The sequence below is a fragment of the Empidonax traillii genome, unplaced genomic scaffold (genome assembly GCF_003031625.1).
Source record: "Empidonax traillii isolate 1590-97213 ecotype Southwest subspecies unplaced genomic scaffold, ASM303162v1 scaffold626:size867168, whole genome shotgun sequence".
NCBI lineage: Eukaryota > Metazoa > Chordata > Aves > Passeriformes > Tyrannidae > Empidonax > Empidonax traillii.
The window spans coordinates 265,527-284,075 of record NW_020955819.1 but is presented as its reverse complement, the minus strand read 5'-3'; the positions used below and the strand labels follow the sequence as shown (position 1 = coordinate 284,075).

At 36.8% G+C, this 18,549-nt stretch overlaps 1 protein-coding gene across 1 annotated transcript in view; it reads left to right on the top strand.

The window, feature by feature from the left end:
• HEATR5B (HEAT repeat containing 5B) overlaps window positions 1-18,549 on the top strand; it is a 54,687-nt gene that overhangs the window by 14,619 nt on the left and 21,519 nt on the right. The window contains exons 15-25 of the mRNA XM_027898858.1: window positions 43-152; window positions 1,070-1,233; window positions 3,299-3,474; window positions 4,675-4,780; window positions 6,218-6,408; window positions 7,970-8,129; window positions 10,864-11,053; window positions 12,149-12,318; window positions 13,704-13,848; window positions 14,684-14,923; window positions 16,761-17,009. Of these exons, the coding sequence (XP_027754659.1) occupies window positions 43-152; window positions 1,070-1,233; window positions 3,299-3,474; window positions 4,675-4,780; window positions 6,218-6,408; window positions 7,970-8,129; window positions 10,864-11,053; window positions 12,149-12,318; window positions 13,704-13,848; window positions 14,684-14,923; window positions 16,761-17,009 (1,901 nt within the window). The remainder of the gene's footprint in view (window positions 1-42; window positions 153-1,069; window positions 1,234-3,298; window positions 3,475-4,674; window positions 4,781-6,217; window positions 6,409-7,969; window positions 8,130-10,863; window positions 11,054-12,148; window positions 12,319-13,703; window positions 13,849-14,683; window positions 14,924-16,760; window positions 17,010-18,549) is intronic.

The window sequence follows — 18,549 nt, the reverse complement described above, 5'->3', positions numbered from 1 at the left end:
ACAGCATTTCTGGTTCTCTCTTTTTCTTTTTTGATTCTGTAGCATTCCATCAGTAATTAAAGCCCATGGAGCTCATCTCAAAGCTAGTGCAGCTATGGTTCGTTTAAGACTTTATGATATATTGGCTTTATTGCCTCCAAAGACATATGAAGGTACATACATTTTTAACAATTTTTAATAAAGTAAAAATTCTACTTGCTCCTTGTGATGTATTTTTGGTGTTTACCTCTGAAGCAAATATAAGATTGAAAATAGAATTCTAGGAATCTCCAAGAATTTTGTACTGTATTCCTCATCTTCTGTGTGTCATCTTGACAGTATAACTACAGAGTATGAATATTGCAAAGTATTCAGAGAGTAACATTTATAGTATAAAAGCTATGGTCCTGTTTATAGGATTGAGAGGTATGGAGATCATGTTCTGAGATCCAGTAATGGTGGTTTAAGTTACTGTTACTTAAAAGATAGAGAACATTATTTCATGATTTTTAATACTGAAAAGACAGATCTGACAACGAAGGTTTAGTTTGTTTTCAGTGTTGCCTTTTTGTTTGGGGTGTTTTTTGTTTGTTTTTTCGATTAAATGTGTTAGACAGATCTACTATTATTAAATTGCCAGGTGCTGTCACAGGATCTGACAGATTATCTTTCTGGGTTTTGTTTGTTTTTGTTAATTCATTAAATTTACATGATCACGTGGACGACCAAATTTTTTCAAAATCCAGATTATTGTCCTGGAATGAATGACCTAACCTGTTGTTTAAAACAGGACACCATCCTGAGTAATGTGCTCTAGTAGGCTCTACTTGAGCAGGGATGTTGGACTAGATGACTCCCAGTGCTTCCCAACCTTACCCAATTCTTTGGGTATTTGGGTACCCATGATTTGGGAATTGAGAGCCTAGAGTTCTGTTTGAAGCCTTGCTCTCAGCTCTAGTCTTGTCGGGTTTAAATTCTCTGTTCTCTACCTCTAAAATTGAAGTAATGGTACAAGTGTAACTTTTGATCGCTAGCTGGAATGTTTTGGCTAAGAAGCAGCAATGATTCTGTTTAATATCTGTCTTTTTAGGATCATTTAATGCGCTGCTTCGAGAGTTGGTAGCAGAATTTACTTTGACAGACAACTCTGCTAATACAACCACATCACTCCTAAGGTCTCTTTGTCATTATGATGATAGCGTTCTGCTTGGCTCTTGGCTGCAGGAAACAGATCATAAGTCAATTGAAGATCAGGTAATAAGAAACTAGAAGAATGAATTATCTGCCCTGTCTGTGTGATGTGTATGTGAGAAGCCTTTTAAAACTGAAGTTTCGTGCTTTGTTTTTAGTCTTATTTCAGAGCTTTGTTAGATGTAAGTTCTTCCATCTACAGGGTACTGTTTTGATTAAAAACTACCTACAGCCGAGATATAAATTGCATAATGCTACTCATAAGGTTGTGCTTAGTGAATTGGTCTAATTTTTTTAAAAAAAAACTAACCCAACACTCCCAGTCCATCCCCCAATCTTCCTAGTCTAGCAGTTATTCTCTTTTTTCTTTTTTTTTGAACCAGGAGAAATGCAGGTTCCACTTAACATGTTTTATAATGAAATTGCTGTCAGAATATCAATATTGCAAATGGTTATGTAACAAAACAAGATTTAACTAGTTTTATAGGTGTAGTATGAAATCTTCCATTTCAATTGGAAGTGTTGACACAATGTTGTTGGCTGAAAATGCCTCTTCTACAACAGCCCATCTAATAATGGAAAGGTTTCTCAGAAGGCTTGATGCAGCAGATCTAAAAGCTAAGACTGATACCAAATATGAGAAACCAAGGGGAAGCTGTTTCTAAGCCAAGATCAGCATGTCAAAGCAGAAAACATTCTTATGAACTTCCCTTGTTTGTTGTGGTGGGCATAATAGACTTCCAGTGCAGTCTTCAATCCACAGAGCTTTCTGGGATGCTTCTTCCCCACTTTTTGTGAACCTCTTACCTGTAAAACCAGGGCACTCTTGGTAAGTGAAGATCTGTAGTGTGTTGCAGGAGTCTGTCACAGGATTCTGGCACTGTGCACTTGCAGCCCAGAAACCCAAGTGAAACCTGGGCTGCATCAAAAGCAGTGTGGCCACCAGGTTGAAGAAAGTGTTTCTGCTCCTCTACTCTGCTCTGATGCAATCCCACCTCGAGAACTGTGTACAGTTCTGGTGTCCCCAACACAAGAAGGGCACGGAGCAAGTCCATAGGATGGCCATGAAGTTGATATGAGGACTGGAGCACCTTCCCTACCAAGACAGGCTGAGGAACTTGGCACTGTTCAGCCTAGAGAAGAGAAGCTTGTGTGGAGACCTCCTAGCAACCTTCCAGTATCTGAAGGGAGCCTACAGGGAAGCTGGAGTTCATCAGGAACTGTAGTGATAGGACATGGGTAAAAATTGAAAGAGAGGAAATTTAGATTACATACTAGGAAGAACTTTTTTACTCTCAGGGTGGTGAGACGCTGGGGCAGGTTGTCCAGGGAGGTTGTGGATGCCCTGGCAGTGTTCGAAGCCAGGTTGAGCAGCCTGGTCTAGTGGGGGATGTCACTGCCTATGGCAGGGAAGAATGGCAGTAGATGATCTTTACGGTTCATACCAACCCCTTAACATTGCATTACTCTATGCTTTTCTTCTGCTTGATCACATTTTTTAGTGACACAGAGGTCTCAACAAACGTTTGCTATTGCTTTCTGACCTTTTAAGACGAATACAGACCTACTGGATTCAAATTTTGTTTCATGATTGATAGGAATATAAAATTTTTTTCAGAGAAAATAGATAATTGTTTAATTGTGTTTCCTGAAAGAATGATGGTTAGGAAGTATTTTCTTGACGATAGGAGCATTAATAGTTTTAGTACTGTTTCTAAATCTTTCTATGTTGGGAATCCTTGTAGCCAAAACTGATCATTTAATATAATGTATTGTAACTCAGTGCTCAGAGAGTAAATGAATAACCTTTTTTGTGAAATGCTACTTCATAATCATTGACTCAGAAACTACTATTAGTACTGGAATAAATCTGCTTTATTTCCCACCTCTCCCTGCCAGGAGTGATAGTTTTTGTATTTTTCCATCTGTTAACTGCTTTGACCCTTCAGGATTCAGCTGACTCTGTAAATACTGCTGTGTTTGCATGGGGGCACTGCAGTTGCATTCAGGTGTTTGTAAACTGTTTTATTGTTCTAAGCTACTGCATAGGTGTTTTGGTTATCTCTAGTTCCTGGTTTTATATGCAAAGGTATATTCAAAGGTATTCCTGTTATGTGGCATTTTTCAGCTTCAGCCAAACAGTGCATCTGGAAGTGGAGCTCTGGAACATGATCCCTCTTCTATTTATTTGCGCATCCCTGCTGGTGAAGCTGTACCTGGTCCCCTTCCTTTAGGAGTATCTGTCATTGATGCATCTGTGGCTCTCTTTGGCGTGGTTTTTCCTCATGTGTCCTACAAACACAGGTCAGTTTACACACTGTTAGTGGTTTTTTTGGTTTGTTTGTATTCCCCCCCCCAAAAAATAAGTATTGACTGTGGTATCAACTGCCTTTAAATTCAGAGTTTACTATTTGGTGCCCATTGTGTCTCAGGATTCCAGAACATTTCTACTCAGTTTAGAAGTAAGGTAATTTCCTCAGTTTTATCACTTTTGAAGATTAATGTTCTGAGGTGAAGACTAGATTCTTCTTTTTTCGTACTGCATTTAACAGTAATAATATCTCTGCAACCAAAATTTCCTGCAAAAGTACCCATTACAATTAACTTCAAATCAACCTTACAATCAGCAGTGACATGCCTTGAATTTCATTTGGCTTCCACAAGTGAGACATTTGATTTATACTCAGCAGATGATTGTATGCATGATGAAAAAGAGGAAATGGAGTTCACCTTGTTTTCCTATGTGTTCCACATTACCTCTGCAGAATTATGAGTTGTCAGGACTACTTTTGTCATTCAGTTTAGCTAATTTGTCACTGAGCACACAGTGAAAGCAGCTCTAAGATGTATTTCAAAGTAAAATCATCCTTCAGTGCAATCCTTGTGGCAACAGTTTTTTCCTAGCAGTCAGTCTCATTTTCAGCAAGTGCAGGGTAGGCTTGGGGCCAGCTTGCATTAATTGAGCTTGATCTTTATCTGTTGTTAACTGTGAAAAGATTTAGCTCCGGAACAGCTGAGTAGTTAAGAACACAGATTATTCATTACATTCCTGTTTGGTATCTTCTAAGGAATGCTCCTCTTCCCAGTAATGTTTTCTGGGGTGGAAGCGGAGGGAGGAATGAAGTTTAAATGGGAAAAACAGTAGGAACAATAAAAGGAATACGGAGGGTAACACTACTTTAAATAATAGTGGAAAGGCAACATTTTTCCTCTCTGGTTTCTAGTTACACAGCCAAATGCAGCTGAGGACTCACTTCCTCTTGGTGGTGTTTTCTTCAAAAGGAATAGAAAAAAATCTGTGGATGAACTAAAAGAACCAAGTTATTCTAGTTCAGAATAACTCTGCTCTTTCTACCCATAGCAAATATCTTCTGCAGCCCTTGAAGCATGAATTCTGTGACTGAACTTGAAAGGCCATTTTGTTGTATATATTTTTTATCAGCTGTGTTTTAGTCTGTATTTTGAAGGGCTATCACTTTAATTACGTTCTTTCCTTTGTTTTAGATTACAGATGTTGGATCACTTTGCTGAATGTGTCAAGCAGGCTAAAGGTGTTCGCCAGCAAGCTGTACAGCTTAATATCTTTACTGCTGTTCTTAGTGCCTTAAAGGTAGGACTTGTAAGCTTGTAATGGATGCCAAAGTTCATCAGTTTGTATTCAATACAAAGAGCTGTTAGAAGAACGTTCCTAAAGTTACCACTCAAACATTCAAAAGTTCAAAAATACCAAAATTGTGTTTTTTTCTCTCAGATATTAGTATGGCTCTTGTCTGCATGTATCAACACAGAGAAGAAATGAGGCTCATGTCATCAGCATTCTGTAGTATTCAGCATTCTCTAGTATTCAGATTGTATTTTTAACATTTTTTCCTTTAATTTTCAATCCTGTAGTTTTATTTGCACTGCACTCACGGATTTCAGTACTTTGTCGAATATATTCAAAAAACCCCTCATGTCATAGAGTATTGTGCAGATGAGGCTTGAGGAAACAAAAACACAAATATACTTGGGTTTACAGTTTGGTTACTGTAATGCACCGAATTCTGGATGTTTATGCCCAGTCCCACTGACTTTAGCCACAGCTCTGTTCTCTCTAGCTACAGTTGTAAATGCAGCCTCATACTATCAAGTCAGGAAGCTAGATAGCAAGCACAAATAGTACCTGCCTAGTTTGAGCTGATTGTTGCTGGAGCCTCATGTCTTTGGTTGATTGGCAAAATACCTTGGCAAAACAACACCTCTCTTCCTGCGTTGTTCTTAGAAACGTGAACTATGTTGCTACAAGTTGAAAAGTAGATTCTGGGGCAGATTTCTGGAATCTCTCATGCCATGCCAAATGTCAAAATTGAGCTGAAATAAGGATTTCAGGTCAGAAAATTACAATCTATGGTAAAGCCTTTGATTTTTTCCTCTATAGTACATGCAGTATTTTTACTTTACATGTGTTTAATTTTTTTTCCCAGAGTAAAATACTTCTTGAAAGTTGTGAAAGATGATGTACCTATTAATGAAATATGGAAACCAAAGAAGCTGCAGAAGCAGTTCTTAGTGTTATTGTTCTTTCTGTACAGTGTTCATTTAAGAGTCTGTATAAATGTAAAGATGTGATTATTAAGAAAAACATATTTTCATGTACCTAAAATGTCTTCGATGTAAGTGATTCTTGCAGAAACATAACTGAGCTCTGGTTTTCCTGTCTGACAGAAAGATGTTGCTGTTGGATTTTTAAAGCTTCTCCTTTTTTCTGAGGTGTCCTCTGTAAATCTAGATCAGATTCAGTAGGGCTAGGGTGCTGTGTAATGCATTTGATAAAAGGCTGGTGCAACACATCTTCATGTGTGTGAACTAGGGAGAGAGTTGAAATATAAGATCCAGGATGTTGTTGATTTTGAGTTTTAGATGTTTTCAGACAAAATATTTTAGGATGAACTACCATAAATTATAACAAAAGCAGAAGTGCACAATTTTTAATTGAAGGTCTCAAATGTATCTCCCCTTTCTCCCCTACATTGAATGTTGTTTTTTTTTTGTTTTTTTTTTCTTGTAGGGTTTAGCTGAGAATAAAAGCACCTTAGGACCAGAAGAAGTCCGCAAATCTGCTCTGACGCTCGTAATGGGTGCCCTTGATAATCCTAACCCTATTTTGAGATGTGCAGCAGGCGAAGCTCTTGGCAGAATGGCTCAAGTGGTTGGAGAAGCTTCTTTCATTGCTAGAATGGCTCAGTACAGTTTTGATAAGTAAGTTGATTCTAATTCAGAAAAGGAAATAAAATTACAATTTAATGTAGTTTGGAAGATTCCTCTTCTAAATTACATATTGATTATTCTCTTCATGCTTGATTGCTATGGTTATGTAGGTCTAACAAACCTTCAAACAGATTTTTCTCTTTTCGATTTATGTGAGGAATAAAAGCTGAGTTGTTAAACACGTGGAATGTGAAATGATACCAGTGAATAGCTTTTGAGGAGTCACTTGAAGGTGACTAAGCTGTTTCAGATAGATAAACACAGCTTACATTAAGTATGTCTGAAATACAAATTGTATGATAGTGGTTCTGTTTCATTAAAGCATCCTCTTTACACATCGATTTAACTTATGTACTAGCCCATATTTTTTTCAGATTCTGTTGTTCATCTTGGGTCTTTAGGAGGATGTCTGGTAGAAATAACAAGACAGTATGTTTCCCAATTTTGTGCATAAATTTAAGGCATCAGCCTATTTGTGAAACAGAATGCAACTGCCTCAGGGCTGCAGCCCATGTTTTTGGCTGGCCAGGCTGCATGCACGTAGCCTCAGTCCAGCTCTCCTACTTCTGGGTAACTCAATTTTTCTCATCCTTTTATTTTGTAATAAAGTACATCATCCTTTCTGTCTTTCCTTGAATTTCTATTGCTGGGACTGTTTTCTTGGTTTCTTATCTGGGATAAAGTTGTTAATGATTGTCATTCCATTGACACTGTCAGGTAATTTTTGTACATTTGAGATATGCATTTACTTTTTTGTTCACTGATGACTAAGAACATGCAAGTATCTAATATACAGACAACCAGGGGAAAAAAAATCCTTCCTTGTCCTAATTAGGAAATCCTTTTATCTTTCTTCCCCACCCATCGAAAAGGTTTTTAATTACCGAGATATTTATGTGACATGCATTCAGAAGCAGGATTGTGGAAAATAATAAGTTAGTGCTTCATACAACTAGATCGTTCAAAGTGCTATACATTCTGTTTTAGTTTCATTAATAAAAGGCTCAGTATTTAAAAAAACATAAAAAGGATTTATTGGAAAAGTCATAGAAATCAGCTGTAGAAGACAACAGCTGTATTAAAACCTGTACTTTGCAGTGGAAGATGTACCTATGGGTTTCTTTGTCATTTATCAGTATGAATTGTCATTTTCTTATTCCTGATTCTTTTTCATTCTTGATTCCATTTTAATTTCAGTGGTTTAGCAATGACTTTTCCGATTATTAAATTAGTCTGCTGTGAAACACTGGTAAACGCTCAATTCTTTTTCTATATCTTTCCAAAACTCTTCATCCAAAGTGTCAAGTTCTGACCAGAAAGAAAGAAAAAAGCTATCAAAATACCTTTTTTTCCCCACTTGTCTTTTATGTAATCTGAGTTAATAGCAATGTAGATTAGGTATATTGGTTTTGCCTTTTTGTTAAAGCTTCTCAAGCTGTTGTAGAGTGGCCTGCAAAATTCTGTCAGTCTTTTGCACTCTTATGATACTTCAAAGATTCTTTGTAACAAACCTAGTGAATGACATGATTTGCTTTTATTTAAACGTTGATAGGTTAAAATCTGCTCGAGATGTTGTATCAAGAACAGGCCATTCCTTGGCTCTGGGCTGTCTCCATCGGTATGTTGGTGGAATAGGTTCTGGACAGCATCTGAAAACTAGTGTCAGTATTCTCTTGGCTTTGGCACAAGATGGAACCTCTCCTGAAGTCCAGGTAAAAAACACAGTCACTGCAAAACTCCTTTAAAATGTTCAGGATGAAAATTAATAATTAAACTACTGTTCTGTGCTTTAATAGACATTGTGACATGTAAGACATGTAGGATGTACCAGGGAACATGAAGAAAGTGCAACTTTCCTTAATAACTCTTATAGTACAGAATCCCAAAAATGGAGTGCAATTAAAACGTGACCTTACAGCTAGTTAGGGAGGCAGTTGCAAGTGGTCACATGAATTCAAATGGACAAGTGTCTGCTTGTCAGCTGTGCCAGAGTAATGCACTGTGACCATATTCCTAACTGACTTTAATTGTAAAGTAGAATGTGGTAGTTTTATCTTAGCTGCCTAAACAGAAATTTTTACTGACTGGCTAATGGTTAACATGTGATCGGTTACTGGAGTCTCAGGTGATGAGCAGTAGTTTTTTGTCAAGTAATTTCTGTATATGTGATAGATATGCAGTATGGCAGTACATCATCTTTGGGAGGTTATATCATGAAAACAGAAATCTGTTGCAAACTGAACTGCAGTTAGGGGACAGAAGGGGAACTAGTAGGAGCTAAGTCTAAGACAAGGCTAAGGCGAGAAGGGATTTCTATCTTCTATGGACTATGGACATTTAAAGTCTCAAAAGAGGACAACTTGACTACTAAAAGTTGCTGGTAGCACAGAAAGGGGTCTAAACATGCTGTTGAAAGAGTAGCGTTTTTGGAGTTGCTGAATATATATAAACACTGTACAGTTCAGAATGCCTCTAAAGTTAAAGTACCGGAAAACTGGGAGAAAATGCTGTCTTGTCTCTCAAGAGAAACAGGAGAGGTCAGTGTCTCAGTCTATCTTTTAAGACTTCCATTAAGTGTCTGTGGCTGCTGCTGTAAAAAGAAGAGAGGGCTAGATGGACTGCTACATATATCTTTACAATAAGAAGCTGAATTTTAGAGGGGAAAGTGCTGATATTTTTTTTTCTCCAGCAGTGAAATCTGCCAAAGCACTAAAAGAATTACTTCAGAAAGAAAAAAAGAGACCTATTTTGAGTAAAAGCAAATGTCTTGTCTGTAATTATTGTACTTCAAAGATTATGGTGTAATTGCATAATATAATAGGTAATGTCTTGTCATTCTTTTAGTAAGTTACTGCAAGGAAATGATTATCTGGAATAGTGACTATTACGCTTTAGCAGCAGGAAGTTGCGTACCACCCATGAATAGTGGCACTTTACACCCACAAATTGAGAAGCTGAAGCCCCCAGTAACTAAACAGAATCATACTTCCACCTTGGTTTAAACTGTTAGAGTATCTTCTTATTTCTTTTTCCCAAGGCAATAATGAAGAAATCAAAGTAACAAAGCTTATCACTTGGGAAAACAAGCCTAGTTTTGTTTGAAGATAACATTTAAAAAAACTATAAATACAATTAAAAGTCTCACTTGAATTTCCCTAGTTTAGTTAAGATAAGAGTGTATGTAACTATCTTCAGTTTGTGTATATAACTATCTTCATGTATGAGTAGGTAACTCATATAATGTAATTGTGCACCATTCGTTTAAAAACAAAATGGAAAGGTTACTGTTTTATGAAAAAAAAAAAAAAGAAGTAAAATGTAAAGTGGAAGTCCAGGTGGAACTTGCATATCTACCATTTTTTCTGTTGAGAATACAGCACTAGGCCACTGGGAAAAGCTAAGATTTTAAACCTCATCCCTCACTAGATCAGTGGGAATATACAGAAACTGTATGGAAATACGAGTAATGGAAATTCACAGGAATGGAAGGATAAACTGTAATGTGCCACCATGGGATTAGGACTGTAGAAGTAGTTACATGATTGCTAGAGCTGATGGTCTTTGAATTACATTAGAGAGAAATGAAAAGGACCTGCTTTTAAAAGCAGGTTTTCAAGCTTTTTTGTGAGAGTCTAGTTTTTAATAGTAAAATTCTTTTATCTTAGTCTTTTCATGTATTTATTGTAAGAAAATTGCGGAATAAGATCATTTAGTAGAATGGCATGGAGAGGTAGCTAACATTTTCAGGTCTGTCAGTGGAATTTTTTTCCTATGAAATGTCAATATTCTCAAGGGCTGTCCTCTTGCTTGCTTCTCACTTTGGCAATTGTAGTGAATTACTTTGCTTTTTTATTTACTCATCTTGCAACTGAAATAGGCTGATCTTTCCCCATCTTTTTCCTCATGCTGCAGTACACTGACTGAACAGTGCTGCTTTTTTCTCTTGCAACCTCTAATAAGAAAATTAAAAAATGCTTGTAAACCTTTCAACTTGTCATGAAAATCAGTTCCTACTGGACTGTAAAAGGCTCTCCCTGCTGAGGGCTTTGTAAGCTGCCCATTTAAGACTCTGCAACCAGTTTTACAGTGCAGTGATTCTCTCTTTTTCCTGTCTTGAGTCACTTCTTTTTTTTTTTCCTTTTTGTTTTAAGTGGATGTGTTGTTTGTGTTTGTATTTTTCTTTCTCAAAGTGCTTAAAAATATTTTTTCTCAAATTCTTTGTCATCTTATCTCCATTATCCCCAAAACTGCTGATAACCAAAGAGTATGTTATAGATGTTTGAACTCTCAGGTGTTTGCTTGATCTCCTGATACTGCTTCTGGAGTCAAGAGTAGGTAACTAGATATGTTTAAGAATGAATATTTGGAGCTAGGCTGCATCTGCATATAAAAATGTTTAATTTCCTAAATGCATTACTAAAAAATATTCCTTTGTGTTTTTGATAGACCTGGTCCCTCCATTCACTTGCCTTGATAGTAGATTCTAGTGGACCGATGTACCGTGGATATGTGGAGCCAACACTTTCTCTAGTTCTTACTCTGCTCTTAACTGTCCCACCATCGCATACGGAAGTACATCAGTGCTTAGGACGATGTCTTGGAGCTATAATAACTACTGTTGGACCTGAGCTGCAAGGTTAGTGGGAATTTGAAGAGAGAACATAAAAGTCTACCTCGTATAAAGATGATATTGTAATCCTCAATGGAGGAATACAAGTTTTTGTTAGTTGCAGATGGTGGGAGGCGATGTTGACTAATTTAGTTACAGTCCTGCAAGCAACGTCACTTTTGATGCTACTTACAACTGCTTGGGGCTTTTTTGACTGCAGTTAGAGATTTATATAAAGAAGTTGAAGTGATGTATGGTGTTCTGGCTAATGGCAAATTTGCATTGTAGGTAAGCAAAGAAACCCTAGCTGCATATTTTTTTGTGTATGTTTTTGTGTTTAGTCGGGGCATGAGGCAAGGTTTTGCCGCTGCTTTTTTAGCACATGATTATTTCATTTTTAAATGATGGCAAGAGCTCAAGTTTGAGGTAATTGATAATATTGTGAACTGTAACTCATTTCCATTCATTCTCAATATCTTTACATCCCTGTACCTTACTGTAGAGACGAAAATCTTGTCATGCCAAACACTGGGTCTGAGTGTTAGAAACGGGAACTGGTAACTTTGGTTAACTGAGATTTTTAGGAATATTTATGGGATAGTCTTTGATGCAGTGCCAGAGAGCCAACCACTAGTGAAATTTTAACTCTAAATAACTGGGCTTAAGTTCCTAGTTATGAAATATTTCTAGATGGTTTAATTGAACTTGTGTTTTTTGTACGTTAATTAAAATCGCCTGCATACATATATGCTAGCTTGAGAGTTACTTGATATTTTAGGAAATAGTTCAGTGCGTGAAATGTTGCTCATATATATAGAATGAAAGAGACTTTTAAAATCTAAATTCAGATAATTTACTGTTTTGATGTCCTGGGAAGACATTTTCAAAATATTTCTGACTGGAGATCATCAATCCAGAATTTCATTTGAACAGGACATGGTTTAACTGAGCTAAAAAAGAGATACTGCAACACTCTGTAGTGTTTCTAATTTTCATGGGAATTCAGAAACATCTTGTGTTAATCTGTCAACTTTGAAGCATTAAAACTTCTCAAAGGCTTAAAGTCTTACAGTTGTCATATAAAAGTTTTGCTGTATTAAGGATATCATATTACATCATTAGGTAACGGAGCTACAATTTCAACCATCCGTTCTTCCTGTTTGGTGGGATGTGCAATCACACAAGACCATTCAGACTCGCTTGTTCAGGCAGCTGCTATATCCTGTCTTCAGCAGCTTCATATGTTTGCACCAAGGCATGTCAACCTGTCCAGTCTGGTTCCCAGTCTTTGTGTGAGTATAAAATGCATCCCTTTTGTTCCTCAAAGTTTTATGCTTATGTTTAGCAGAGGACAGGGGAAGTACTTATCAAGATGTCGAGGATACCCATATGTAATAAGCATAATGTTACAGACAATGAAGTTCATGCATGAATAACTAGTGCTGTTTTGAAACCTTTTCCTGTTTTGTACTAAGCAGACGGTATTTTCATTTTGTTTTCTCATCTTCCTTACTTTCAAATTATACTTAGTTTGATAAGGTTTCCTCTGAGTTATCTTGTGCATTTCTTCATACTGCAAATATGTAGGCAAGGTCTGCCTTCCCTGCCCCACTAGCAAACTTTTCAGGCTCACTTTGAATGGAATTAATGCCAGGTATTAAAATTAAACCATACAGTTCTACACTCCAGTTTTAATTTCTTCTTCCTGCATTAGCTTCATAACTTCTAGTTATTTGTTTTGTAACTTGAAACGGGGAATACTGTTTACATTAATTAAATTTCCCAAATATTATGTGTTTTAGTTCCATTAAAACAACCTCAGTGTGATGTTTAGAAGTTCTTTGAAGTCTGCTTGTTTTTTGGGGAGTAAAATCTTGTATATTCCCATGTGGAGTATAGATCTACTGTTAAAATGCTTTATAAACTATGCAGCCCTTTCATTTAGGAAAGCATTTTCCATCCACATAATAACCTAATACCAAGAAAGCAAATGTGTGTTTGGTTTATTGAAAACAAATTATCTCAGCATAAATAAAGAATGAGTTTCTTAAAGAGCACTCTTCATCTCTTTCACTGTGGAAAAATATACACTTCACTGTGCAGCTACTTCCTCTTAGGAAAATAGAGACCATGAACATTTTTTCCAGAAGAAAAATATTTGCTCGTATTTGAGGTGATTCAAAGGAAATAAAAGCCAGTGCCGGTTAGCAAAGAAATCTGATGCTGTCTTATTGAAAGGCTTCTAAGAGCTTACTGGTGTAAGATTCTTTTACAAATTTGAAATGAATGTTTTTATGATAGCTGTCATGTGTGGTACACTTGATGATGGATTTTTGTTTAAAAGAATGTTATTTACACCTATAGGAGACTATGAGTCAGAGTAGTACTAGAGTATAGTAGATTAGAAATGATAATTAACCTAAATTGCATTGACACAGTAGTTCCAATATTTAAGCTTATATCTCTTTTGGCCAGGTAACAGCTCTATATATGTCAGCTTTATTTTCACATTTGTATATTATAAAAGGTCTTACTTCTGAACTTCCAGGGCCTGGTACCCAGCAGCTCACACATGGGCATAAAACAGAAAAGTAGAATGATTTTAATCCTTAGCAGCATTGATTTATTGATACCGGGGTGCAGCAGTTCACTTATCTGTAATGGTTCTGATTTTTAGGTTCATTTGTGCAGCTCTCACTTGCTGCTTCGCCGGGCTGCAGTTGCGTGTTTACGACAGCTTGCTCAGAGGGAAGCATCAGAAGTGTGTGAATATGCCATGAGCTTAGCAAAAAACACAGGAGACAAAGAAAACAGTGGCATCAGTACGTACTTCTTACGTGGGACCTTTTTGTAACAGCTCAGTGCACATGTGTGCGTGTGTGTGGTTTTACTTTAGAAGGAGGGGAACAAAAGCCCAACACCCGCTCCCCCCCCTGAAAAAAAACACAAAACTGTCCCTTCCAGCTCCAAAAAATTCTGGCCACACCCCTGATTTCCTCTTGAATTTCATTTAAAATTTAACTATTCGTTAAGCTCAGACTTAAACCTCTCTGCCTCGTTAAGGCCGGCAATCAAATAGGGAACACAGTATATATATATAGCAGAAACAATTTTTCTGATATTTCAGCTCTTGTTATTTTGAAAATTGATTTAATATTTTGCTGTTTGATCAAGATATTTTGTTCTGTTATGTTAGCACCGCATCTGCAAAGGTATAGACTTTGCTGATTGGTTCAGTTCTTAGATGTATCATTTTATTTTGAAAATAGGAGGCTCAGCACAGTCTTCATTCAAACATGGAATTGTGAGCTTACTCGTTAAATCACACCAGTTAAGTCTGTCTCTGGAAAGATTCTTTAGAGTTCAATACTACTAGATTTTTTTTACAAATTCAGGGGGTATGTACCTTGAAAAAATAGTGACGTATTTTTTTTTTAAGTAGTACTTGGAAGTGTTGTTTCCCTTGCAGATAAAATTAATTGCTGTATTAAAATCTTTCTAGTGGTAATTCGGAAAAAACAAAATCAGTAACATCTTAATGTATCATTGACTGGACTATACACACACAAATACACAGTATCCAATTCTAGTCCGTTATTCTGAATTTTAAAACTGAGTGGCTGATTTCAGAAAAGATTTCTTATTATCATTTTGCAGACATTAATCCTTTTGCGCCAGGAGCTGGTTCTCGTCGAGATGCTCATTCCCGGCATCAGGGGGTTAATATAACAGAGACAGGCCTCGAGGGTGTCCTTTTTGGAATGTTGGATCGGGAGACTGATCGGAAGTTGTGCTCAGATATCCACGATACTCTGGGACATATGCTTTCCTCGCTGGCAGTAGAAAACCTTTCTCACTGGCTAATGCTTTGTAAGGATGTCCTTGCAGCTTCAAGTGGTAAGTGTTCTGTATTGTTCACAGAAATGACAATATGTTCTTAGTATTAGCATGTTCTGGTAATGTTGATCTGGAACTTGTCTTTTATCCTAGTTAAGATATAGGGTATATTGTGTATAGAGCTTTGATTACAGCGGGAATTAAAAATCCCTTAGAAAGAAGAAATCATCAATGTTAAGTTTCAGAATATTGCTTTTAAGATTAAAATATAGGCTGCTTAAAGCAGGATTTCCGATGGAAAAGCAGTGTGTTTATAAATCTGACATTTCAGTATCTTAGTGAAAACAGACATTCTTTTTAGCCATTATACATCAGGATTGTACAGAAAGAAGAGTGCTGTACACGTTCTGAGTTTTCTTTTATGAGGTTTTATGAGTTACTGATGTGATGATGGGTTACCATGGTGATGAAACTTCTGTTTATTGTTCAGCTTTGCAAGATTTGTTTGCACAGATTTTGTCCTCTGAGACCTTATTCCTGTTTTTCAGCTTGTAGGATGGTTGTGACGCAGATTCTGCTCATTTCCCTTGCATTTATACTTGTTTATTGGCATATGTGAGTTCATCCTGAAGCTGTTTCTAAGTGCTGCCAGCTTTACATTTACTGATGAGTGATGCTACCCGTGATTTCTTTATGTATTGTAGTTACCACATACCTGCCCAGTGAGAAAGACCTCATTTCCCAAGTTTGAAATTGGCACATCCTTTTATTATTTCATGTGGGATGGGTCTTAAGGTTGTTAACATGGTTGTTCAATGTCTTATTTATTTATTAGTAGGTGACGTAATCTCAGAGAGACCCATATTTAAATAAATTTCTCTCAGGTGTGCTTTAAGCCAGCAACTTCACTTTGAATTCCTTTGATCAAAAATCATGCTTTTTAAGCAGAGATTTACAAATCATCTGCATAAGATCCTGGATGCCTTTTCAAAACACTGTTGTTAATGAATGGGCATCACTGATGTTTGATTTGCCACAGCCTTTTTCTTTATTGAATGTCTCAACTCTTCAGTTGTTTTAATTTAGACTTTCTAAGAAATGTACCTTAGTTGGGATGGATTACCCTTGCAATAATTACTTCTTGTTTTCCTCTAATTATTGCTGGAGTAATTTTTGTCAGTATCTTGGCAATCAGCTAAATTAAGCCTTGTCATAGAGAACTTTGTTCTCATTTCTGTAGAGCAGAAGTGTACAGGCATGTTTGGTGAGGGTTTTTTTTTTTTGTCCCTGTTTGGCTTTTAGTTTTTTTATGTGATCCTTGAAGCAATTTTATTTTCTGAAATGACGTTGCAAAGCCGCACTTAGAGAAAAGAATTTTTTTAATGTTAATCACATTTTTGGGTGCCATAAACTGCCTGCTTCACTGTGCATCTGTCCCATGGCATGGTGCTTTGTAGTTTTGTTACAGTTTAACTGGCACTTTATCTTTTACTTGGAACACGAGCTGAATAATTCAAAGCTAAGCTGCTCTTGATTCTGAGCCTGATAATCTCCTTACCCTGTTTATTGGCAATTTAATGGGTAATTTTCGAAGCTGAGAAGTTTAGATATGGGATTCAACTGTAGTTGGTGTCTGTGGTGAATGAATGTTACAGGAATTTATTTCATATTGTTTAAGACAAATAAAGGGTAATATAACCCAGACGAGAGGTGAAAAACATTTATTTTACTGATATTCCTTTGCTTTTTGACATGTGTCAAATGTTGTTTTAATGGATGATTTAGTCTGTTTTGAGTCTCATTGTAAGGAAAGACTTGAATTCTTGTCCTTAGATGTCTTCTATGGGTTGTAACAGTGGGATTTTTTTTTTCCCCTTTTAATTGTTCTCTGTTGTAGACATGAGCACTGCTGCTCCCTTAGGAGGGAAGGATGAGGAATCAGAGAAGAAGGATGAGATGGATGATGATACAATGTTTACCACTCTGGGTGAAGAGGATAAGTCCAAGCCTTCTGTAGCTCCTCGTTGGGCAACTCGTGTGTTTGCAGCAGACTGTCTGTGCCGAATTATCATGCTGTGTGAGAATGCCAACAAGGCACACTTCGATCTGGCACTGGCTCGTTTAGCCAGACTTAAGAACCCAAAAAGTAATTACAGAACATGCATGATTTGGTTTTAATTTTTTATTTTATTTTTGACAGCTCTTTACATCTTAAGATTACACGACCAAGAAAAAAATATAAGCACTTATCCTTTCATGGCCAAACCCAAAGGAAATGTCCAGCAAAAGCCAATAAAACTGTAGCCTTATAATACTGCAGTTACTGTACCGTGAACACAAAGAATGAGGTTTGGTGGAAAATATAAATTCTGACAGACTGATTTGTTTAGAAAAAGAAACCGCCTATATATGCAAACCTTTTCTCAAGTCTGAAACAGAAGCAATAAGCTTGTAGCTAAGGGCAAACTGGGAGTGTTTTCAGAGTTAATTGTAATGACAGAATGAATTGAATTTAAGAGACTCTTTTAGTATCTCCAAACTGAAGGAGTGCTAGGAAAGAAAAAAAGAGGAGATAAGGCTATGTAATTGGTTGTGGAGAGAGAGATGTGGGAGGGAGTTATAAAAAGACATGGACTTTTAAAAGTTCATTCTTTTGGTATCCATGTGAGTGATAAAACTTGGATTTCAAACTCATGTTTCAAACATACTTTTATGAATTAGAGAATCAAAATTGAGAGGTCATATCCCGCATAGTTGTTTTGTGAAGAAGTGTTTTTTGAACAGATAGTGGGAGGCTTCTGTCTTTAAGTTGTCCATGTTATCTTGGTTGTGGTGTGTAATGATTGCTTGTGTTCACAAATGTAGTGCTTGTGAGGACTTCCATATAGGATGAAGGCTGTGAGCATGCCAGAATGCATGAGATCAATGGATTTAGTGTCAGTGTTGCTGAAGTTAGTGTCTGTTAGGATAGGGAGAGTTATCAAGTCTGCCCACGTTGCTCTGGTGCAGCCTGGTTCCAGTACTGTGCATTGGTTTTGGGAGAATCCAGTTTTTGACTTGATTTGAGGCTGAGGTTACTGTTTGAAGGCTAGAAAGGAAGAATTTGGGGAAAGTTTACTTTGAGATGGCATTGTATTACAGAGAAAATCACAAAATAACTGCTGCCTATGGAATCCTATAGAGGATTCAGCTTCAAAAATGCTAAAATTTTACTACTGTCTTTGATGAAGAAGTGCTGACTTGTATCAGTTTGTAGTTTTTATGTGATTCCGAGTCCTTGTTTACTGATATGCCTCTGAAAAGATTCAGCCACAAAATAATTTTTCATGTTTTTTGCCTTGAGACTTGAAAATAGCTTAGTCAATTTGTATTAGTTGTACAGCGTATGGCAATTTCAAACTGAGAGTAAGATAATAAATAAATTGAATTAATAAAGAAGAATAATCCTTTCAGAAATGTTACTGAGTTATGTATTGTTGTTTACTGCTTGTTGTCTGCTGCTTGCTTATGGCCTTGGATGTGGGTTTTGTGAGCAGAATTAGAGGTATACTCAGTTTTCAGTGTTTAAGCTTGACATCAGCAGGGGTCACTGTAAGCATAGAACTTGAGCAGGAGCAGGAATTGCCTTGAAGATTTTCTGTAGGTTTTACCAAATGTTTTAGCATATTCTATGCCACTTAGCTGCA